At 55.8% G+C, this 23,917-nt stretch overlaps 1 protein-coding gene across 5 annotated transcripts in view; it reads left to right on the top strand.

The window, feature by feature from the left end:
- Positions 1-375: 375 nt before the first annotated feature.
- Positions 376-23,917, top strand: part of RNF212 (ring finger protein 212) — a 34,564-nt gene continuing 11,022 nt past the window's right edge. For 3 of the 5 annotated variants that reach the window (XM_027599766.2, XM_027599762.2, XM_027599761.2), the window contains exons 1-9: positions 376-498; positions 3,570-3,631; positions 10,953-11,027; positions 15,066-15,122; positions 15,713-15,771; positions 17,345-17,391; positions 17,483-17,543; positions 18,531-18,576; positions 22,979-23,042. In XM_027599766.2, coding sequence (XP_027455567.2) covers positions 390-498; positions 3,570-3,631; positions 10,953-11,027; positions 15,066-15,122; positions 15,713-15,771; positions 17,345-17,391; positions 17,483-17,543; positions 18,531-18,576; positions 22,979-23,042 — 580 coding nt within the window. In that variant the 5' untranslated portion in view covers positions 376-389. Of the gene's footprint in view, positions 499-2,381; positions 2,521-3,569; positions 3,632-10,952; positions 11,028-15,065; positions 15,123-15,712; positions 15,772-17,344; positions 17,392-17,482; positions 17,544-18,530; positions 18,577-22,978; positions 23,043-23,917 lie in introns of all 5 variants that reach the window. The other 2 variants (XM_027599764.2, XM_027599765.2) reach the window with 2 other exon arrangements.

The raw sequence follows: 23,917 nt of genomic DNA, 5'->3' as shown, positions 1-23,917 counted from the left end.
CACACACACACACACACACACACACACACACACACGGTTGGTACCGTCCAGCGCGGGTTTTGGCGGGAGCCGTGCGACACACACACACACACACACACACACACACACACACACACACACACACACACACACACACACACACACACACACACACACACACACACACACACACACACACACACACACACACACACACACACACACACACACACACACACACGGTTGGTACCGTCCAGCGCGGGTTTTGGCGGGAGCCGTGCGGCTCTCCCGTGCGCAGGCGCGGGGTGACCAGCTCCAGTCTGCGCAGGTGCAGAAGCTCGGGAGGCGGCTTCCGGGCTGCGCGTGCGCGGCGCGTGGGCCTGGGCTGCGCTGCGGCGGAGCGGTCGGGCATGGCCGGCTGGGTGTTCTGTAATCGCTGCTTCCAGCCGCCGCACCGCACGTCGTGCTTCAGTCTGACCAACTGTGGCCACGTGTACTGCGACGTCTGCCTGGGCAAAGGTGAGGGCGGGCGCGGCCCCCAGACCAGGCCTGCGTCCCCCCGCCGCGGGCGCGGGGGCGGCGGGGCCCGCGGGAGGTGGGCGGAGCGCGCGGGTCACCTGAGCCCCGGGGACGCGGCCCTCGCTGCCCTTCCGGAAGGCAGCGTGAACCTAGTCCCTGGGACGAGGTGCTCGCAAAGCCCAGCGCAGGGCCCGGGGGGGCGCGTCCTCACCTGGCCTCGAGCAGGCGCGCAGCCGGGGGCAGAAGGAGGCGGGGACGGGCCCGTGGAGCTCGGGGGGCTGCAGGCGAGCCGGGGGCCACGTAGGCCAAAGCGTGCTTGCCGGGGTCCCTGGGTTGGCGGCATGATCAGAGGTGTATTTTCCTTTTTACGAGACGTTCTCACTGACGTATAAAAGAGAAAAAGCGCGTGAATGCAAAGCACCATGAGTTTTCCAGAGTGAATTTACCTGTGAACCAGCTTGCAGGGTAAGGCATAGCGTCCTCAGCAGTCACCACTGTCCCGAGGTCCATCAGTGTGGCTCACCGTGAACGATCTGAACACTCCGCAGAAGGATCGGCCGTGCCACACGAGCTCCTCCTGTGTCCAGGGGTGAGGCTCGGGGCCCACATTGGGCACTGAGCTTCTGGGGAGGCAGCTGAGTATACGGGTTGGGAGTCAAGACAGCCGGGAATACGTTGGGGAATTAGCACATAGGTAGCAATCGAAGGTACTGGAGTGAGGAGAGGGCCGAAGGCAGAGGGAGCTAGGACGCGGTTTCATCTGGGAAGAGCACTTCTTAAGGCGTTCAGGAGAAGGTGTGGGGGGAAAGAAAGCAGAGCTTGTGGACTTGGCGTCCCAGGGCAGAGTCAGAGGTGGAACCCCCCCCCCGGAGTTGGTGGTGTGGGTGAGCTTGGGTGAGAACGATGCAGGGGGTCTGTGTTCTCAGTTTTGGGGGACTGGTTCATGGCCTCGGGCAGGCTGGTTCCCCCGTACCTCTGGCTCTTTTTCTGAAGCACGGTCCAGTAGCCGAAGGTCATTCCTCCAAAAAGCCACCAATGCTGGGACACACACAAAACAGTGGAAGGGCCTGAGGGTGGAGCACTGACCACAGCTCCTTAGCTGTTTAGTGACTGTGACTCAGGGGTAAGCCCTCCTTAAGCTTTGGTATACGTCCTTCCAGACTTTTTACTATGGATACAGATTTCTACAACAAAAATGGTACTGTGTGTATACCAGTTTTAGTTCCCTGAGTTTATTAATAGGATATGGCTCTCTTTTCACATTAAAGTAAGTCTGTATCATCATTTTTAAGGCTGCATAATGTATCTTTTAGTTGCCGTGCCATGATTTATTTAACTGATTCCCTACTAAGAGCTCTGCGTATTTTCTAATATTTTGCTGTTAAGCACCACTTGTTCACTTATGTGGTTTTTTTCCTTTGGGATATCCGGAAGGGTGGGGGTGCTGTGCTCGGGTGTGTGCATTAGCACTTAGGACTAGGCACCCCAGAAAGGTGGCTGCTCCCTGTCCCCAGCATGGATGGCCGGCATTTTCGTTCCATGCATTAGCATCAGTCTGCACTTTTGCCAACTACTCATTTGGGCCCTTTCACACCTTTTATTGGAGCGCTTATATTTAATAGGTTTGTAAGCACTGTTTGTGAACGTCAGTTTGCGCATTAGCTGCAGATGGATCCTGTCTTTGTCACGTCTCTTCTTCCCTGCCTTCAATGCAGCTCGTGGATTTTTAGGAGCCAGCTCTGTTCATCTTTGACTCCATGGCTTCTGGTGGTAGTGGTGCCCCGAGGGATCTTGTCCAGAATCCCCAGGAGAGACATAGAGGGCGGGAACATACTGCTGAGGGTGGGTGCTTTCAGAAGAGGGCCACTTGAACATGTTTGTAGGGATGGAGGAAAGGGGACAACTCTGGAGGCTGTTGGAAGGGAACCCCGTCTTTCTCCTCAAGGACCCCATCCCATGTGCTGTGGGGATGAAATGAGATGAGACAGAGGAAGAAAGCAGAGGGAGTTGAGTTGTTCTGTGGTAAGTGGAGGAGAGGCAGGAAGATTGAGGTAGGTCATGACTTTTTTCTTGGTAACTGATACGGGGGGCCTGTTTGAACACCCCCCATAGGGAATTGGTGGGGTAACACCCAAGAAAAATGGAGGGTTGCCCAGCAGTGTTGCAGTTCAGCAGTGCTGGAATCAAGCCTGTGAATCCACTTCTCAGTTAAGTGATTGTTTCCCTGGTTCTTAGCTGCACTGGACCAGAAGAGGGGGAGACAGAGAGGCCGGGGTTTGGGCTGGGTGTGCTGCTTGGCAGGACAAGGGTGCAGTATTCCCTGGCCGGCTCTGGGCTCCAGGCTGGTTTGTGAGAAAGGGAAGCTCCGACACGTGGGGATGGGGCAGAGCCCGGGATGAGAGGCCCTGCTGCCCCCACTCAAGGCGTTTTCCAACGACACCCGGGTGCTCTGGTGCCGCATGGGGGCAAGCGAGGAAATGCAAGGCTACCCTTAGCAGCCAGCCACACGGAGGATGGTGGGAGTGGAGAAGAAGGTGGTGCAGTAGGTGGGCCTGGGCCAGAGACCCCGGAGAAGAGCAGGTAGGACGTTAGCCCTGTGCTCTCGGGCCAGGCGCTGCCTTAGGGGCAGCCAAAGCTCAGCAAGTACAAAGCACCTACCCAGTGAACTGTCTCCTGTCCTGCAGAGGTGAGGCCGAGGGGGCTGAACAAAGCCTTTACTTCATCTCTTAGATGGGGTGCAAGGAGCTATTTTCATTTTGAATATTAAAAAAATTTTACTTAGGATATCACTACAAAATCTAATTGTAAGAAAATCTGAGATAGATTTAAGTTTGAGTGTTGTTGATCTTCACAATCACTATTTTGGGGCATATTGACAAAACAGGAAAAATGGATTATTCGTTGAATAAATCTTTTCAACTCTGTCCACATGCACAGTCTTACCATTTTCTGAACGTGGAAAATGTAAGTGCTATAATTCTGTATTATTTTGAAGAAATATTGTAATTTGAAGCCTGCACTTACATTCAAAAGCGCTACTCACTATAATAAAGTTTACTTTTCTTTTGTAGGTGGCAAAGACAAGTGCTTGATTTGCAAAGTCCCTTGTCGCACGGTTTTACTTTCAAAACACGTAAGTTGAAATATCTATTATTTGGATATTATTCAGTGTTTTTTTTTAGTTCAGGATTCAGTTTTTAGTCATTTGGGAGGGGTCTGAAATTTTCTTTCATTTTGCTAGGTTAATTAGAAGATCTTACAAGATTTCTGAGTAAAGTACAATTAGGATTTGGTTTTGAATACCTCATACAACTTTCTTTCTTAACCATAGATTGGCCCTATGAGTAGTTTGCTGTGCTGTGTTCTGGGAAATGAAGATAAGTTGAGTAGGTTTCTTCAGCACAGTACAAGCTCCTTAAGAAGGAGATAGAGTTTGGATTTCCATGGGGGTCGTATCTAATTAAGAGGGTTGGAGGAAAGGAAGTTTAAAGTGGATTACTGTTGTAGTAGGCTTAAAACAAGGTCTTTTGTCCTCTCTATGAAATACATCAGTGTCGCCTGTTTGCTTTAAACTTAGTTGCAAATAATTTTTCTCTTTATACTTAGGTTCTAAGGTATGTATTTGATCTGATGTTTTAATCTATAACAATCATTTTTTGCTGATTACACATATAATACAAAGTCACACAAGACTTAAATGATACAGAAGATTATAATGGAGAAAAATCTTGTTTCCCACAGATATCCACAAGTAGGGGTATAGTTACTGCTCTGTGTGTTACTGTGACTTATTTTTTTTACAAAATGGTGTTTTCTCAGTTGACTTGGTATTTTTGGCACACCCACACTCTGAAAAGACTGCATAGCATTTCAGTGTTTTGCTGGGGGGAGGGTGGTTTTTCATTGTTTCAATTTTACAGTGAATATTTTTTTACTGTGTTTCTGCATATGTATAAGAACATTTCTGTAGCATAAATTCCTAGCAGTGGAAAAATAAGGGCACAGATTTAAGTGTTTAAACTTAATAGAAAGCGCCTTATTTCCCTTAAGAAATGTGCCAGTTTAAACCCTCGGCCATAGAGCCAGGTTCTGCTGGGTCGCGCAGCTGGTCGGGCTTGCCTTTGAGGGAGGGGGTGCCCCGGCCTTTCCCTGCCCTCCTGGGCCCTACTCTCCATTCATCTATTTTCTCTTTTCTTTCCTAGAAGTGTATTTAGAGAGATCTGTTTCCTGCTGTTTCCTGCTGTTGTACATCACTTGGAGCATTGTTTTTATCATTTCTAGATAGTCTTTAATCTCTCTTTTAACTTCCTTTTCGACTCGGGAATTATTCAGGAGAGGGGTGCCTGGGTGACTCAGTTGGTTAACTGTCTGCGTTTGGCTCACGTCACGATCCCGGGGGGTCCTGGGTTCGAGCCCCGCGTCGGGCTCCCTGCTCAGCGGGGAGTCTGCTTCTCTCTCCCTCTGCCTCTCCACCTGCTTGTGCTCTCTCTCTCTCTGAAATGAATAAATAAAATCTTAAAAAAATTATTCAAGAGAGTGTTCTTTAATTTCTAAGAGGTTAGATTTTATCTCTATCATTTTTGTGGAAAATTTTTAATTTTATGTCTTTGTGACCAGAGAATATGGACACATGGTTACTTTTTTTAATTGTCAAGATTTTCATTGTGCCTTAATGCATAGTAATTGTTAACGTTCTACACATGCTTGAAAAAGTATGTATTCTTTTGTTCTCTGTACGTGTGAGAGAGTGACGTTGTTCACGGCACTGTCGCTGTCCTGCACACCCGCGTTCTGTAGGCGCTTCTAGCAGTCTCTCCGGGACCCAGCTCCGTTCTCCATGGGCCACATGAATGCCCTCCGCCATTCTTCCTGCTTTCCCTCCTGCTCCCTGGAATCTCTTCTCAGCTGCATCCAGAGGGATCTGCCAACGTGGGTCATGTGTCCCAGCTTCCTGGGAGTAAATTCATATCCCCTCACGCCCGTGGCTCTGTGGCCTGGCCTCTGGTGGACACCTGGTCCCCTGGCCAGCGACTCTGCCCCGCCACTGCCCCTGGGGCCAGACAGCTTCCACCTCCCCCCTCACCCACTGCCTTTAGGTCTCTGCCTACGGTTCTGTGTGACCATACCTTCCCTGACCTGTAGCAGGAAGGACACTTGATATCACGGCACGGTGTAGGTGCGTTTGCATGCACACGCATCTGTGTGTGCACATATGGGAAGTAAGTTTCACCAAACAACTCCTATCCTTGCTAAATGCAGTGCCCCTGATGGTTTCTATTCTGACTGGGTTTTTTGTTGTTGTTAAAACCAAACACACTGTAACAGGCTAAGCTGATTTCCTGGGACCTGCAGTATGAAAGTTGCCCACACCTGCTCCTTTTGCTTCACACGCAGGGCACCACTTACATTTCTTAATTTGTTTGTCATTGAAAAGGGCCGTCACTGTCGCACACACAAAATAGTACACCGCCTTATCTGTCAGGTGGTAGTGGTGAGGGGACAGTGCAGACTGAAGCTGGGGAGCCTGCAGGAACCTGGGAGGCAGGCAGGTCTGCAGGACAGAGCCTCTGGTGAGAGCAGAGAGCAGAGCAGAAGGGTGTGTGGACGAGAGGGGGTTGCACTTCGACTGCAGTTGGCTGGTTCTCCAGCAGAGATGGAGAGGGGATGGCTGCAGTGGGGAGGCGCTGAACCCCGGAGAAGCCAGTGGTGTCTGGGACCTGGAGGCCATGAGTGGTCAGGGCACTCATCCTCATGCCCACTTCACGTAGGGCCCTGGGGAACTGGGAGAGGAGGAAGAACCCCCCAGTGGGCAGAACCGGGGACGAGCTGGCTAGACCAGAGGCTCTCCTAGGCAGCAGAGGCCTGTCTAATGAAGATGGCCCCAGGGCAGGAGCCCCAGGACACCCACCCACAGGGTCTCTGTGACTGCTCTGTTCTCTTGACTTCCCCCTGACCTTCGAGGGGTGGATTCACTTGTCTGCCTCGGGCCCCAGGTCAGAGGTTGCTCACGGTGGGAACGGGCCTAGTTCCTAGGATGCAGCCCGGATCAGGACCTGCAGGACAAGACCACATGCCTGCTAGGACATGGGTTTGGTATGAACTCAGAGATGGGGCATTTGGGGGGGTGACTTTTCTGGGTTAGAGAAGAGAGAAATAGACACCAGCCACTGGAACAGACTGGCCTGGCTGGGAGCTGTCCTTGGCCCTGCTGCCCTTCTTTCTGGGCCCCCAGCTAGACTCCGTCTCCCCACCTGCTTCCCATGAGCAACGCCACTCCAAACCTGGCTCCCAAAACAATCTCCTGGAAAGCCCCCAACTCAGCCAAGTGGATGCTGGTGACCCAGCAGGGCAGAGCTGCTGGGCCCTGAATGGAAGGCCATCCACCGAGTCCAGCCTTCTGCTAATGTGTGGGCGGGTAGTGTCCCCCTTAAGCCACTGAGATTGGGAGCTCTCTGTTGCACAATTAGCCCAAGTCCTTTGCGTGCCATGTAACTTTTGGAATCAATTTCTTTCATCAGTTTCCACACACAAGGTCTCTTGGGTATGCACTTCATCGATAATGTGGGTAAAATTGACGTCTCTACAACGTGGACTCTCTAGTCCATAAGCGTGGCACACCTCCGTTTACTTAGATGTGCTCTAGTTTCAGTAACTAACAGTAACAGTTTTCTGCATAGAGGCTGTGTGTATCACTGTTAGCTTCACCCTCGGGTGTTGATTTGGGATGCTGCCGTACTCATTTCTTTTTTTTTAAAGATTGTATTTATTTATTTGAGACAGAGCACGTGAGAGGGGGGAGGGTCAGGGAGAAGCAGACTCCCCGCCGAGCAGGGAGCCCGATGCGGGACTCGATCCCAGGACCCTGAGATCATGACCTGAGCCGAAGGCAGTTGCCCAACCAACTGAGCCACCCAGGCGCCCTGCCATACTCATTTCTTAAAATGTCATCTTTTTAGTGCTTATTGCTGGTGTATAAAAATTGGTTGATTTTATTAGCTTTTATCTGGTGACCATGCTAAAGTCACCTGATGCTATTGGCCGATCTGGAGCTTTTTCTGGACTCTCTCTGTGTACAACCATATCATCTCTAAATGTTTAATCTCTGTCATTCCTCCTTCTTACTCTCTGCCTTCTTGTTCCTCCATTGCATGTCAGGCATCTTTTGTCTCTTTCTGATTTCAGGGTGGAGCTTCCAGTGGAGTATTCATGTGCACCTTGGGTTTCTTGCTAAGGTTTATCATGAGCCGTGTTGGATTCTATCAAGTGGTTCTCTGTAAATATCAAGGTTATCATTTGATTTTTCTCCTTTATTTTGCTGATGTAAATTGCATTTATTTTTAGAATTTTAAACCCACAGTACAATTTTTTTAAAGATTTTATTTATTTATTACTTTAGAGAGACAGAGTGTGTGCGCACATGTGAGTGGCGGGGCGGGGCAGGGGGAGAGAGAGAATCTCAAGCGGACTCCAAGAAGAGCATGGAGCCCGATGTGGAGCTCGATCTCATGACCCGGAGATCATGACCTGAGCCAAAACCAAGGGTTGGACGCTCAACCAACTGAGCCACCCAGGCGCCCCTAAACCCCACAGTAGAATCTTAAACACTCTAACTTGGTTGTGATGCAGTATAGCCTATATGGGCAGAGGGATTTGGGGGTTTCGCACCTCTCTTCATGTGAGAACCGACCTGTAACTCTCCTTTCTTACAATGCCATTTTCAAGTTTTGGTGAATCAGGGTTTTGCTGACTTAATAAAAGGAGTTGAAAATTCTTTCATTTTTCTCTTCTCTTGCAGATTTTTTTTTAAGATTGGGATCATTCAGAGAATGTACGTTAGAATTCATGCCTGACACCATCTGATCCTAGAAGGCTTTTTGTGGGGAGGTTTTTAACTTGGGTTTTAATTTTTTAATTAGATATGGGACTCTTCAGAGTTCCTAATTCTTGGGTCAGCTTAAGTGAGTGGTCTTTCTCTAGGAGTTTGTGCGCTTCATCTGAATTTTCAAGTTTCTCATCGTCACTGTGTCTGCGGTCATCTGTATTTGCAGGGTCTGTGAGATCCATAGTGATGCCGCTTTGTCATTGTAATAATGGTTGTTGTGCCTTCTCTCTTGTTTCTTCAACAGTCTTGCCTGGTTTTATTGACTTTTTATCAGTGTTCTCAGAGAACTAGTGTTTCTCTTCACTTTACATTTGTTCTCAGCTGTGTTCTTACCATTTCCTTTCTTCTTTTTTCTTTGCATTTAGTCTGTTCTGTAAGATGGGTGCTTCTGTCTACTCCTAGCCTCTCCCTCCTGGCATTTATGCTGTGGGGTTAGGGCAGCCCTCTCTTTGCCCTTGCCTGCGTTGTATGTGCTTGGCTATTTTACATTTTTACTGTCTTTCACTTAGAAATAATTTGAAATTTCTGTTCAATTACTCCCATGACCTGTGTGTTTTCTGAAAGTATATTGACTTAGAAATATTTGGGGATTTTTAGTTATTTTTACTGACTTTTATTGAAGTCTAATACAGAAAAGTGCACAGATACAAGCCCGTGGCTCTGGGAATTATTTGTGACCTGAACGTGTCCACCACTCAGACCAAGACAGGGTTCATTTCTGTGACCCCAGAGACCATGGCATGGCCTTGACCTTCTGAAGTCCCATATGCAGTAGATCTTCCTGCCGAAGCAAGGGTCTTTGTCCCAACTACCCTATTGGTGGGTGGTTTCGTTCTGTCTGCGTGGAGCCCCACAGGGCAGCTAGTGTGCGGTCACCGTTCTGATCTGTGGTTACCCCACAGTTCCCTCCTCTCATGCTCCTCACTGGCTCCTGAAACCCCTGCTCCCACCGAGGAACCATTTCCTACCTGAAGGCAGTGCCTTCTGTTGATGTCAAATTTCTCTGGTTTTTATCTGTCTGAAAAGGGCCTCTTTTTTTTTTTTTTTTTTGCCTCTATTTTGAAGCATATTTTCACTGAGCTTAGAATTCTTTAATGGACATTAATGTTTTTTTGGTGCTTTGATCATATTCCTTCCTTGTTTGTCTGTCTCCTTCCACAGTGTGGCTGTCCTGTGTGTGATGACAGTTGTCTGCGGAGTTGTGCTGCTTGGCTTCACAGAGATTGTGCAGCCTGTGCAGTGGGGGCCTTTGTTAGACTGGAGAACCCTTGTTTGCTCTGTCTCCACAGCCTCCGGTGGCACTGGGGCCTCTGCCACGTGTAGAATGCTTGAGTCCTCTCTCAGAAGGCAGTGGACCCTAACAGACCAGTCACAGCGTCTCCAGATGCTTGCAGTTCTGGTCCATGGAGCTCTTCATCTAGTTTGGGGTCATCTGTGTGTGTGTAACGTATCTTTACAGACAGGCATGGTCCCCACTTGCTGAGCACCAGGCTTGGCCCCGCTTCTTGGGGGAACTCTGCATGGTCCTCAGGGAAGGCACCGTTTCTGCTGGCCTCACTGGGAGGCGGAGGCTCGGAGACGTCAGGCCACGTGCCAGGGTGGCAGGTCTAGCTGACGCAGAGCAGGGCTCACACGAACCTGGAGGCCCCGGGCCCTGTCTGTGGGCCATGCCGCCCCGTGTGCCGTGGTCTGTCCAGGCAGCATTGTGCGGGGACCCCCGCCGTCCTGACGCCGCTCCAGCCCCCTCATATCCCAAAGCCAGACCTGCTCCTGGCCCCTCCACTGTCCCCACCAGAAGGCCCTGGCCCTTCAAGGTACAATTCCCAGTTTCTACCACTGACCTAATTTAGTTTCACTGTTGTTTTAGTGGAGTTTGGGGTCACAGATGGCCCCCAAACCGCCATCCTGACGTTCATGACTTGTTTACAGTCCAGACCAAGACCAGACAGGGGGTCGCCGAAGACTCTTCCTGCACCTTTTCGGTCTGGTGTGTGTCCCAACTGTTCCTTCTGGTTGATGGCCACTCCTCCCAGGCTCCTGCCACAGGACGGCTGCTGCCCGGGCTTTTATTGCTGCTGTGGTCAGGGGAGGAGGCAGGGCAGGTCTGCACTAGGGGTTGGAAGTAGGCAGACACTGTTCCTTCAACCCTTATGTTTTTAAGTACCTTATGTTTGCTTGTTAAGTATCTTGCACATATTTGTGATTGGTTGAAAGGGTTCTCCTCAGCTTTTTCCCTTCTTCTGAGTTCCGTGTGTCTCCACCATGAAAGCCTGGCTTTGACGGTGTCCTTCCAAGGAGGGCTGTGTCTCACCGCAGAGATGAGCCCCTGTGGTCAAGGGCCACTCTGCCCTCCAGTGGGTGCCCAGAGCCCCTTAGCACCGCCCTTCAGTCCTTGGACTGACCGACCGCCACAGCAGCCAGGACACAGGCGAGCCTCCCAGGCCCCCTGGAGATGGTTGGTGGGGTGCTGATTGTTTGTGTCGTCTGTGGCTAATTGTAGATGTTTCTCCACGGTGTTTGTATGCCCGTGTTGGAAGCAGTAACACGGACCCCAGCTTTCCTTCCCTTTCAGACCGACGCAGATATCCAGGCGCTATTTATGGGCATAGACAGCCTGTGTCGGAAGTACTCCAGAGAGACCTGCCAGGTGAGCTCCACACGTGGCTTGCTCAGTGTGACCCCCGTCCGTCCGCCTCGCCTCAGAGACTCGGTGTTGTGATAGCCTCGGAAGAGAGAGGGTGTTATAAGCTCTGGAGACCAGTCCCTCCTAGGGTTCTCGGCCTCCCATGGCTGCCCTCGCTGAGACGAAGCCATTGGCTGTGTTTGGTTGTTGCTGCTGTGTGCGGGGATACAGCTGTCGCTTGAACCTCATGATCTGGGACAGGCCTGACGGTTCGGGTTTGCAAGGGCCCCAGATCGAGCCTGCGGGCTGCTTCGTGAGGCTGTCCTTTCTGAGGGTCATGGTCCACGTGGGCATGCTCTCCCCTGGCTCCCGGGGTGCCTGTCTTCCTCCCAGCCCTGCTCCCCTCACCTCGCCTGCCCCGCCCCCACATCTCACCTGCTGCTCCCCCTCCCTCTAGTGTTGTGAATCCCTGCTCACCCCACATCCCGCCCCAGACGCCTGGCCTCCCGGCCGTCCCTGGACAAGGTGCGGGCCGCCGTTCTGTCCACGAAGCCACTTGGGAGAGAAGGGAGCCCTCCAGCCCTCAGCCATCCTGCTTCTCCCTGTTAACGCTGAGCCCCCTGCGGGCCGCCTCCCACCTACCCTCTGGGGGAGGAGGCCGAGCGGGGCAGCATCCAGGAGCTGCCTCCAGCCAGGACCTTTCCCCTGGGGCAGCAGGCCGAGGGAGAGCAGTACCCACCCTGACCGTTCTGGGCCGGTGCCTGTCTGGCTCCACCAGCCCTGCCGAGACCTCCCCTCCTCTGCACGGCCACTCTCCAGCAGTGACAAAGCCAGAAGCCCCACGGTGTCATGGCTGTGCCATCTATGTGTAGCCCCATAGTCACACACACATGCCCCAGAAGCTGCCCACGATCAGGCTTGGGAGGTCCTCAAACCCACGGCATTCACAACCACGGGCAGCCCTGTGCTTACAAGAGTCTCACCAAGGACATGGAGTTTCCAGACGGCTCCGCAGAGCGTGCGCCCGTGCAGGGGTGGGGGGTGGGCTGCGGAGGCAGCTGCCAGGGACCTCCCTCACACCTCTGGGCCGCACGTCCCATGGCCACGTGCCCATCTGTCCGGGTGTGAAGTGGAGTTTCCAGAGGCCTCACGACAGGATATCGCATCATCATGCACGTTAACATACTGGGCTTGTTACTCTTGAATGAATTGATACGTATCGTAAATTCCTCTCGGTATTACTTCTAGTAGGGAAGCATTGATGGAGCAAACCTGCATCAACAGTAATTTTAAGAGCGTAAAGCCACCCTCAGGCCATGGCACGAATGGGTGTCAGAACCACAGCAGGTGGGTCCAAGGAAGCGGTCAGGAGGTCACCCTTCCTGATCTAGTTTGGAAGAAGCAGAAATCCTCCTTCCCCTGAGCACCTCCCTGAGCCAGGGCTGGCCCTCATCAGTCAGTCAGAGCGTGGACACGTGGCTGCCCCTCAGGAGGATGGACCCACAGGGTGGCAGGCGCCCCGAGCTGTCCCACAGCTTCCCCTGCCCATCACAGGGACCACCAGAGAGGGTGTGTACATGCTCAGCTCCTGGTCTAGGCTTCCTCAGCCTCCGCCCTTCGTAAAAATCTCACAAAACGGGTGCCGCCTCCGTGCAGGAGGGCACTCTGTACCAGATGAGGGTCATGGCCCTTTCACGTTTTGTTCTGCTGGTGTCCACATCCCTTGCCCTGGTCAAGGCCGCAGCAACTCAGCCTGAGGGCCCTGACACCCTGGAGTCCTGGAGGCTGGCCCCTGCCTGGTACAGGTGGGTGGCATATGGCCACAGGGGTCCACGCTGCCCCTGGACTTGCACCAGGCCCCTCGGGATTCAGTGGCCCATCCACAGGCCCCTCTCCTGGCTCAGCTCTGCCTGTGGCCCGGTCCTTGCTGTGGCCTCAGTGCCTTGTCCTGTCTGTGCCAGCCACGGAGGCCTGCACGCTTGGTCTCTGCCTGTCCTCTTTTAAGAACAGCCACAGGCCCGTCCACAAGTCCTGCTGAGCCCCAGCTCTTCTGAGGTCAAGCCCACCTGCCAGCGTGGACACAGCCCTGCTCCTGGACGCTGCAGGTGGGCCATCCTGTGGTCACTTCCACATGCTCCTGCTTTGTCTCTCAGAGTGGACCCTGCACCAGGACACGAGGTTTAGGGGTTGGTGTGTGACAGGCTCTTCCTGCCACGGGCACAGAACCTGTTGAGGGATGAGACCAAGCAAACAGACTGTCGGCCCAGTCCTGGCTGAAGGCGGCTGTGGGCGGGGGGGGTGCCTCTAGATCTGCCAGAATGCCTCCCCACTGTGCACAGCCCCCGCCTCCAGTCTCGGACCTGGCTGGCCCTTCTATCCCCCAGCACCTCACCCCCTCCTGGGAGCCAGACCTGAGAGCTGTCGCCGAGCATCAAGGACATTTCTGGGATGTGGCCTCATGAAGACGCAGATGCCCATGGGGGTGACATTGCAGGCCCCTCGTGGTGCCCCCACCACAGACTAATGCTCCGGGCAGACCCTGTGTCCATCGGCCCTTGTCTTGTGGAGCAGGGGCCCCATGTGGCGTGTCCTCCAGACCCCCGAGGCTGTGGAATCCCTGGGAAGATGCAGGAGGATAGGAAGAGACTGTCACTCCTGACCGTGGTCCTGTCTTCTGGAGGTGGCCCAGGCCATAGAGGAGGCACTGAAGACCTGCTGGGGGCTGGCCGTCCAGTCCATGGTGGTTTCTCCCTCGGTCTGTGCTAGCCCAGTGAGCCTGGGGACAGCACCAGCCACCCTTCGTGTCTGTCCGCTAAGCAGAGTCCTGGGGTATATTGATGGGGTGTAGGACCTAGAGGGTGCTGGCTTCACATCCCAGTCCTGCAGGAACCCTGCCCGGGGGGCAGCAGAATCAAGTTTTAGCAGTTACAGTGTAGTGTTCCCAGAGGGGAGGCGTCACTGAAAACTTCTCTTAGGGACACCTGGGTGGCTCAGTCAGTGAAGTGTCTGCTTCCAGCTCAGGTCATGGTCCCGGGGTCCTGGGATCGAGCCCCGCATCGGGCTCCCTGCTCAGCGGGGAGCCTGCTTCTCCCTCTGCCCTCCCCCCTGCTTGTGCTCTTGCCCCCCCCCCCGACAAATTAAATAAATAAATAGAACTTCCCTTAACGTGGGGTGGCTCTCTCCTCCCCTGAGTAAATCACAGATCACTGTTTCTGATATAGTTGGTGTTCTCAGGAACCTACCGCAGATGTGGAAATTGGGGCCCGTCTAAATGGAAGAGCAGAGGGCGCCTGGGTGGCTCAGTTGGTTAAGCGACTGCCTTCGGCTCAGGTCATGACCCTGGAGTCCCGGGATCGAGTCCCGCATCGGGCTGCCTGCTCGGCGGGGAGCCTGCTTCTCCCTCTGACCCTCTCCCCTCTCATGCTGTTTCTCTCTCTCTCTCTCTCTAATAAATAAATAAAATTAAAAATAAATAAATAAATGGAAGAGCAGAGGTGGTCCCAGGTGCAGTGGGCCCTGGGGGTCCAGAAAAGGTCCCTGGGCTCTCTGGGCTCCACTTGGCGCTGTGCCCTCTCAGCCAGCCCCATCCACGTAGCATGTCCAGGGTGTTCCCCGTGGGTGCTGTTTGGTCAAGAGGCTGTCCCGTGATCCAGTTGCTGCGGCCAGAGGGATGATGGTGCACTGTGATTGGCCCCCTGGGTTGTGTCCCGTCCCAGGGCGAGGCCCTGAGCACCACTGAAGCTGCAAGCAAGGGGCGTGGTGCAGCCCTTGTGGCCTGTGTGACCTTCATGTGGAGCACGCTGCCTCCGCTCGCACGTGCATTTGGGCACATGCCACTGCACACACAGCTGGAACGGCTGTACCGAGCTCTGCTCCAGGCACAGGGTGGCAGCCAGCAGAGCCCACGCCTGGACCGGCGGCGGGCGGGCAGGGGGACGGTATAGGGAAGCGGAGTGTGCTTGTGCCTGCACCAGAGGTCCATCCCAAACCCTGGCTTCCGGGACAGCGTGCATGGTAGCAGCCCGCGCCAGTGCTGGCAGCTGACACATACTCTCTTCTCAGATTGCAGAATTTCAAGAAAAGCACAGAAAGAGACTCTTGACCTTCTATAGAGAAAAGGTAACTCCCGTGACTTGCTGCCTAGTTAACCCAGGCCGTGTCCCAGGCGGCGGGCGCCTGGCTGGCACCTGTCCTGCTAACCCACAGCCCCGCGTGGGTTCTCATCTGTGATTGGCATGTGGCCACTTGGGGGACCCAGCCATGGTCACGGGGGCAGTTACACTTTGCGACAACACTGACCATGAACATCCCCACAGCTCATCAGGCACTTTTCCACACGCAGCAGCTGTGGGGTTGCCCTGGGGAAACCTTACAAAAGGACATCAAGATGCCTGTTTGCCCTATAAACACCCTCCTCTACATGGAAGGAGAGCAGAGCTTTGGTGAAAGCGGCAGTGTTCATCTAGTTTCGCATCTGGGGTGTAGACAGCTCAGAGGAGCACCAGGGCGAGGCTGCTTGCTGAGGCTGGGCTACACTGCACGGCTTCGCGCTGCCCAGACAGCTTCCCAGCGCTGGCTCCCGGGGCCCCCGACGGCCTGCACACGGTGCAGATTTACCCCGAAACAGCGAGAGGGCAGCTCCTGTGGCGGCCACGTTCTGATTCTCTCCGCCCAGTCTGCCTGATAACCAGAAGTCTGATTGTGTTTAGATCACAAAGCTGGAGGAATCCCTTCAGAAGTCAGTGCTGCGGATGGAACAGCTTCAGAGGTGAGTCCTCTCCACGGGCACACCCGGGGCAGCTGAGTGCTGCCCGCTTGGCTGTCTGACCTTGTAAGACCTTGTACTTTCATTTACTAGAAGCTTCTGTCAAAGCAAAAGTGCAGTGGGAAGCAGAGCCGTGAAAACACACAGGACTGGCTCCCCTGCCCACAGCCTGGGGCCTCCCCTCTGCCAGGAATCATGGCGCCCGTGACAGTGAATGCGTGCAGCCCATGTGTCCATCTGTGTGGGGCCCGAGGTTTGCCCTGGGGCAGCATCCACCCGGCCCCCTTACGGTCCACAGCACCTTCTGTTCTGTGAGACAGACTGTGGTTCTCTCAGGTGTGTTAACACGGGGACTCTGTGAAAGTCCCAGTTTGCCAGGTCGCACGTTAGGTTAAAGTCTGCAGAGTCGGTGGCCCCGGGGAGCTGCTGTCCACCCAGCTGGTCACGTGTGCAGGGGTGACCCACACACTGCAGGGGGGTGCTTGCTGCCGGGGGGCCCTGGGCAGCTGGAAGCCACGTGGTCACCACGGGGCCTGTCTGGGGTGAATGGGCCGCCACCAGCCGGCACCAGGGTGAGGGTGTGCTCTGGGCTCCACGCACTCCGGGGAGATCCAGCCCCCGGCCGGCACAGCAGTGGAGGCCCCGAGAAGCCAACCTAGCGGTGAGGCCCTGCTCCGCCCGAGTCCAGGGAGCGGCAGAGGGCGATGCGCCCACGTGGGGTCACTCGGATCGTCGTCCTTGGTGTACAAGTGCCTTTCTTTCTGGGGAACCGATCTGCAGCCACTGTCTTCCCCGCGCTGCTCCCGTGCGGCCCCTGGTCCTGCTTCTGTGCTCAGCTCTGCGCTGCACTCCTTTTCCGCCTTGGGTGCATTTTGGCTGCTCAGTTTTGCGTTTCTAGAAGGTTCCTGGTCCTTTTTGCCCTTGTGGCGGTAGCTTATTTTTGTCCCCATCTTCTGTTCAGGCACATCACAGGCAGTGTGTCTCCCACACCTGACTCCTGAGAGTCAGATCTGCCTGTTCTCCCCGGGGCTCTCGAGCCAGGTGGAGCCTTTCTGGCCTGGCTGTGGCGGGGTCATCCTGCTGGCTCGCTCCGCGCGTCCCTGGCTTGGGGGAGGACACCCTCACCCAGACCGCTGCCCGCGCGCGAGGAACAGAAGTCATGCAGCGCGGCGTTCACGGGGGGGCGTTGGGGGGTTCGGCTCTGTTGCAGTGCCGTGTCCTGGGGAGGGCGGCACGGAACAGACATGTGTGAGCCAGTGCCCTCGGAGGCGCTGGGTCGCCACAGCGCAGACGTCTGCCTGCCCCTACCCCCTGGTCAGTGAGTCACTCGGCAGGTCTTTGTCGAGCACCTGCTTGTTCCCAGCACTGGGCACTGGCAGGTCAGAGCGAGCGCAGGCCACTTGCCTGTCCTCAGGGGGCTGCTCTGGGTGGAAAGTGAGGCTGGCAAGGGATGGGGGGCCGGGCGGGCGGGGAGCCTCTGACGGTTTGTCGTCTTCTACTTCAAACCGGGATGAATTACGTGGGAGTAGATGTTTATGGTTTAATTAACACCTTCTCTCCATCTGTTTCGTATGAGATTGTCACAACAAACAGCTTTCGGCGCAATAAAAACTCCAGTTTCAAGTAAGTAACACGGGCCTGAACGGGGAGGGGTATGAGGAGCCATGCAGCGGGGCTGCCTGAACGCGGCCTAACGCTCAGACCCCCACCACAGCTCCTTCAGCAAAGCCAGGCGGACACCCGCTCCTGCCCCCTGACTCGTCCACCTCTGACAGGTGTGTGCCTGGGGGGGACGTCTGAGGGCCCCTGAGAGTCACACAGCCCCTCCCCTGACACACCTCCGGTTCTCCTCGCCCCCCCCACCCTGCAAGTCCCCTGATGCTGGACGCCCAGCAACACTTAGCACAGGACTCGGGAGCTTGGCCCTCCCTCCAGCTCCTCCGTGCCCTGCAGAGCCTCACGGGCACAGCCCCGGAACCAGGTGTGTGGTGCAGGCGGGCCCATCAGAGATCCGTCCCCACAGTCATCCCGGTCAGTCGGGGGCCATCCTGCACCCGTGCTGGGCTGATGGGCGTCGTCGTCCCTGGGACTCCGATCTGGGACCAAGATGGCCAGGCTGGGGGAAGCGCTTGGAAACAAATGCAACCAGAGAACGGGACAGGAGACCACAGCTGTGCTGGTGGCATGACTGGGGACCCTGACCCGCCCTGGCTGATGGGAGCTGCACCCCTCACCATGGCTCTTCCCTGAGACAGTTGGGGTTGAGTCTGGGTGCAGCACCGGACCTTTCTGCCGCAGCTCACGTTCGGCGGGCGCACGGTTCACTCCCCTACCCTTCCTTTGTCCTTTCTGCCGTTTCCCTCCTGCGGGGCTGCCCCGACGACACTTCCCTGTCACACGTGGGCTGAGTAATTAGGGGACTAACATTAGGAGCACCCATTGTGTAAAACGTGTCGGTCAAGCAGTAAGCGTTAAGGAAAGTAGACGAGATGTTCCTGCTTGCACTGCAGGAGGTTTGGGCCTGAGTTAGAGGGGCAAGCACACGGCTGGCCCACGGAAGAAGGAGAGTGTGGGCCGAGGAGTGGAGCAGGGGCTCCAGAGTGGGGCCAGGGCCCAGTGGAGAAGCATGCCCATGTGCGCCTGGCTGACAGACCGTGGGCGGCCAGTGAAGAGCCCGATGCACGAGCAGACAGAGTGTGGGCCTGGATGGGGTGTGGACGTGACCCGGGCTCACTAAATGTATCCCACTGTTCATTTAACAGAGTGGAGTCCATGCAGGTTGACCATACTCCTTCTCCAATGAGAAAAGTAAGTACACCTGTTCCCTGTGCTGCTCGTCTCCCACACAGCACACAGTTGTGGTTTTCCTCAGCGCCAGGATACATGAGCGTTTGTGTGATGGATGGATCACAGTGGGGTCTCTTGTCGTGTGCTGGGCTGAGGGGTGAGCAGGTTGGGGTGTGGTTTATAGAGCAGGTCCTGCGTGACCCTGCGGGGAGCGGGGCCGGGACTGTGAGGCACAGGGAGCAGGCAGGTGGGTAGGATGACGTGATGCTGTGTGGTCAGGGTCAGCCCTGTCCAGCCAAGTGGAAGCGTGAAGGCTCTGAGAAACAGAGGAGAGAAACCAGAGCAGAGGAAGCTCAGGGCCCCAGGCCTGGCCCAGGCAGAGCATGGCCAGACTGCCCCCTGGCCAGACGCGGGCAGCTCGGGAAAGGAGTGGGGGAGCTGGTCCCCAGGGGGAGGCTCCTGGGGCCCGGAGAGGGAGCGACCAGGTCAGAAAAGTGGCTCGAGCAGTGCGCGGCTGGTTGGTGCCCACGGACTCGTCAGTGTTGGTGACTTAACCGACACAGCGCCTAGTGCTTCTTGTTTGCAGTCTTCTGGTCGCCCTGGGAGGTGCACACTGGTGTTCAGGCTGCTTAGTGAGTAGTGCTCATTTCCAAGGGAGCCGTCCTGGAACCATATGAAGGAGGAATCTGGATTCCAGGATGAGCAGGTGGGAATGCAAAGCCATTCAGAGCTAGGATGGAGGAGACAGCCCAGTCCCTGGCAGCTGGTGCCGGCGTGTGCCTCCTCCCCGCACATCTCCAAGCCCCACGTCAGGTCCTGGACGGAGACTGAGGGTGCACCTCCTCCCTGCCCTCTGGTCCCAGCACCCCGCACTGCCTGCTGGCCTTTGTTCCCCAGCGGCTGGACCCTGAGCCTCACCCACATGTGGCCTAGTTTTGGAGATCAGAGACTGACAACCTAAACTGATTCATGTGTCACTGGGTGTTACAGCTGAGGGACCAGAATGTGGGGAACTGTCTTGAAATTGCAGGGTGATGTCCTGGACCAGTGGGAGCTCGTGCTGCCATCAGGGGCAGATGGGGGCTAGTGAGACTCTGCACAGACATCTCCGGGAGACAGGTGTCCAGGATGGAAATGAATGGGTGCACCTGTGTTCAGAGACAGGCTGCCAGAGCAGAACGCAGAGGACACTTGTCTACCCTGTCGATCCCTGCCTGGCCGCCCCGCCAGCCCTGGGAGTGGGCGCCTGTGAAGGCACCTTGGCTCGAACTGCTGTGCACACCCAGTGGGGGCAGGGTGAGCGCTGTCTCCTGGCAGACCCAGGGTGATGCAGTGGCCTGCAGCAGGGGGCGGGGGCCGCACACACTCCTCCAGGGGCGTGAGAACAGGGCTCCGGCCAAGCGAGGGGCGCTGTCTGGTGTTTCTGGCAAGGTGAGTGGCCATGGCCACAGGGGAAGCAGAATGAGGGCACCACAACCAGCAGAGAAGATGCCATGCCCACCCTACGACACCTCAAGCAAGCAGCCAGGGGTCAGCTGCCGGGGCATGGCCTTTGCCGGTCCTGGCGGGCCTTGTCCTTGCTCCTCCACTGCCCAGCGCTGAGCCTGGGGTCCTGGGAGAAAAGGCAACCGAGGCAGAGCCTGCAGGTGGACAGGGTGATGATGGCGCCTCACACGTGAACCCGACTTCCTGCCGGGGACTCAAAAGCATCAAGTGAACACGTCCTGTAACTCACGAGTTCATGAGCGAAGCCAGTAAAATGTGAATGCCAGCTTGAAGGAGAATCCTGAGAACAAACACACGTCAGCCGTCGAGAATGCAGAAACAAGTGCGTGAATGTGCTGACACATAACCAGCAGCTTCCACGTGGCAGCCCAGGCGGGCAGGGTGGCTGTTGTCACGTGACTTCAGGACCAGGAGACCCCGACCCCGCGGCAGCAGACACCCTGGTGGGAAGCTTTGCACATCCATAACCGCCTGACACCGGGGCGTCCTAGATCTTTCTAGAGTGTTTATTCTCTCACAGGAAAAACCTTCCACCGAGCAAGTTGTGAGTAGAGGGAGAGCTATAAAGCTGTATTTGATTCAGCCCCTGAGCCGGGCCGGGTCTGCCTGGGGCCGGTAGGCGGCCCTTGAGGAAGCCTGCCCGTGAACGCCTGCCATGTGCGGAGTGCGCTCTTCCTTGGAACCGTCTGCCATGCACTGTCTTCTCAGATTTCCTGTGAACTCCTCACCGCCCTGTAGAGCCACCCCCTAAATGCAGCCTGGCGTGGGACACCTCCCACGGGAGCTGTGGCTTCCTCGTGCTGGTGCAGGCCGGGTCTGTGCCTGCTCTGCTCGGAATGGGCCTTTGGCCGGGGCCCAGGGAGATGGCCGGAGTTCTGCGTGCGGCTGAACACAGCAGCGAACATCCCGATCCTAGGCAGTAACTCCAGTCATGCTCCGGAAAATGGGTCCTCACGGGCCCTGTCCTGGTACCTCTGACTCCTGGTACGCATGGCAGCACCTGTCAGCCTGTGGCCACATAGCCAGGCTGTGCGTCTGTGCTACGGCCACCACCCTGGGCAGTCTGGGTCTTTGTATCGTTTTGGCTTCCCCTGTTACTGGTTTCTCCCTAGAACAAATAGAAATCCTGTCTTAGTAGGAGCTAGGGTGAGAAAAGACAAGTTACCCAGTTCTAACCCAACTTAGTAATTTTTGCCCGTGCTCTATGATGATAATTTTTCTGGTGTTGCAAATACTCTGTCAGTTTAGAACTGGACGGAGGTGGGGGTCAGGGGCACAGCCCCATGGGAGGTTGTGAGCGGAGCAGGTGCAAAGGGCTGCCGGGGCGCATGAGAGCAGTGGGCATCTGGACATCCTGACTCGGTGGGTGGCCGCGGAACGGGGAGCCCTGGGGAGGGTGGACAGGCCAGGTACTCTTGACTTACACTGAGCGCAGCAGCAAAATGGCACAGTTGCCAGGACTGGCCGAGAAATAGTGGGACCAGAGCACGAGCCCATAGGGGGACAGCTGCAGCCAACCCACCATTCCCAAGGATGGCCGGGAAAGACGCTTCAACTTGGGAAGCTCTGTCCTGGTGAGAGCATGCGGTCAGTGGGTGAGAGCGTGCTGTCCTGGGTGTGAGCATGCCCTCAGTGGGTGTGAGCATGCTGTCCTGGGTTCATGTGTGTGCGCTGTCAGTGGGTGAGAGCGTGCTGTCCTGGGTGTGAGCATGCTGTCCTGGGTGTGAGCATGCCATCAGTGGGTGTGAGCATGCTGTAAGTGGGTGTGAGCATGCTGTCCTGGGTTCATGTGTGTGCGCTGTCAGTGGGTGAGAGCGTGCTGTCCTGGGTGTGAGCATGCTGTCCTGGGTGTGAGCATGCCCTCAGTGGGTGTGAGCATGCTGTCAGTGGGTGTGAGCGTGCTGTCCTGGGTGTAAGCGTGCTGTCAGTGGCCATCTCGGTGGAGAGCCAGCCCCCCAGGCAGGGCTGTGCTGTTGGCAGTGTCTCTGCCCGAGGGGGCCAGTCCCTTCAGGGTTGAGTCTGGCTTGTTGGTATGAGCCAGGGGGTGGGTTCCTAGAGGGTGCCCTGGAGCAGAGCCGCCAGGGGAGACTGCCTGACCATGGAGTAAAAGGACCACTGGGGTGGGTGTGTCAGGGGTGGGAGCTGGGAAGATGGGCTGCCGTTAGGGGCCTGGGGGCTGGGGGCCAAGTCTAGTGACAGACCCGTGGGTCCGGGCATGTGAGGGGCCATAGGAGTGAGGCCAGGGCAGCTGGAAATAGCATCTGGCCCGACTCCTGGCAGCATCTCTGCGTTGGGAGGAGGGCTCCCCCATCACTAGCATCAGCACCAGGGAGGTGTTCTCTCAGGAAGTCGGGGAGTGGGTACCTGACAGGTGCATGGCCAGAGCAGGGCTCCCTGCGATTTGATAACACCTCGCCCCATCCGCATCTAAATTGCAAGGTGATAAAACTGTATGCACAAAATGAGGATTTAATCAGGATTTTAAAATTTATGAGATCAGGGGTGCCTGGGTAGCTCAGTCGGTTAAGTGTCTGACTTGGTTTTGGCTCAGGTCACGATCTCAAGGGTCATGGGATCGAGCCCCACATCAGGCTGTGCCCCCAGCGGGGAGTCTGCTGGAGATTCTCTCTCTCTCAAAACGAATAAAATCTTAAAACGATAAAATTTATGATGTCAGTCAAGGACTTGACTTTTCTCTCTTCTGAAACTCTTAAAAGCACTTAGTGGAGCCCTCCATGCATTAGCTGCCGTGGGCTACCTGGGGCTGCGGGGCACAACAGTGTGGGGCCTGTCTCCGGCCAGCCCAGGAATTTCCCCAGCTGACTGACAGCCACTAAGGATGTTCTTAGTAAATACGGAGAATCTCACTCAGAAATGGCCGCATTGGAAACTGACTTGTTTTCTTTTTACACCTTAGCCTGAGGTGGCAGTTGGCCCAGCAAGAATCTCTCTGATCAGCCCACCTCAGCATGGACGCATGGGTAAGTGGGGGTCCCTGCACCCATACCCCATGTCAGCACGTGGGCTGAGCTCCATTCCCCAGAAAGGAACATTCAGTCAAACCCATCAGAACCCACCCATGTCCGTGCTGTCCTTCAACAAAGTCAGCATGGGAGCGACCTGTTCCCCAAAGTGGTGTGGCTGCTGGGCCCGTTGGGGGACCCGTTATGAGCACCTCAGAACACGCCACAGACAGAGTGCTCTTGCGGTAGCGTGTCTCCTCTCGGCCTGGAGCAAAATGGTATCATCACCAGCTTTGCTTCCTGGGAGTTGTTGGAGAGGCTGGTGGGTTTCTGAGGGGAGTGCGTGTGCCCGCCAGCAGGCTCGGGCCCCTTCCCCGCTGGGGTCAGGGTGGGCCCCCCTGACCTAGCCCCTCTGCTGTTGCCCCCACCGCCTCACCAAGCACCCAGTGAGCTCAGGCCTGCAGGGGCGATATTCATGATTTGTGACCAAGCTTGATTGCCCTTGACCCCAGCTTCTCTGCTCCCTGCCTCACCTTTGCTTCTTGCTGATGGTGATATTCCAGTAGCTGCCTCGGAGGAGGACCGAGAGGCAGGCCATCTGTGTGGTCGCACCTAGAGCCTCCTGCTGCCTCCCTCTCGGCTGAGTGGGAGTGGGGGGGCCTGCAGCACCTGCCCTGGGGGACGGTCCGTGGCGCGTCCCAGATGCAGCTCTGCATTTCTACCACTCGTGCTGTTCCTGCCAGCCGGGAGGCACCCCAGCATGGCTGTTCATCCTGCTCACAGCCTCTCATCCCCTCCTTGCCTTTTGCCCCCACACCGCCCACCTCAGGCCTGATGTGCCAGCTTGGAGCGGATTCAGCTCAGGGATGCAGGGGACCCACCCTGCCCCACCC

Source organism: Zalophus californianus, chromosome 2 (assembly GCF_009762305.2).
Source record: "Zalophus californianus isolate mZalCal1 chromosome 2, mZalCal1.pri.v2, whole genome shotgun sequence".
Lineage (NCBI taxonomy): Eukaryota > Metazoa > Chordata > Mammalia > Carnivora > Otariidae > Zalophus > Zalophus californianus.
Note: the sequence above shows the minus strand (reverse complement) of the source record. Positions and strands in the feature narration are given on the sequence as shown.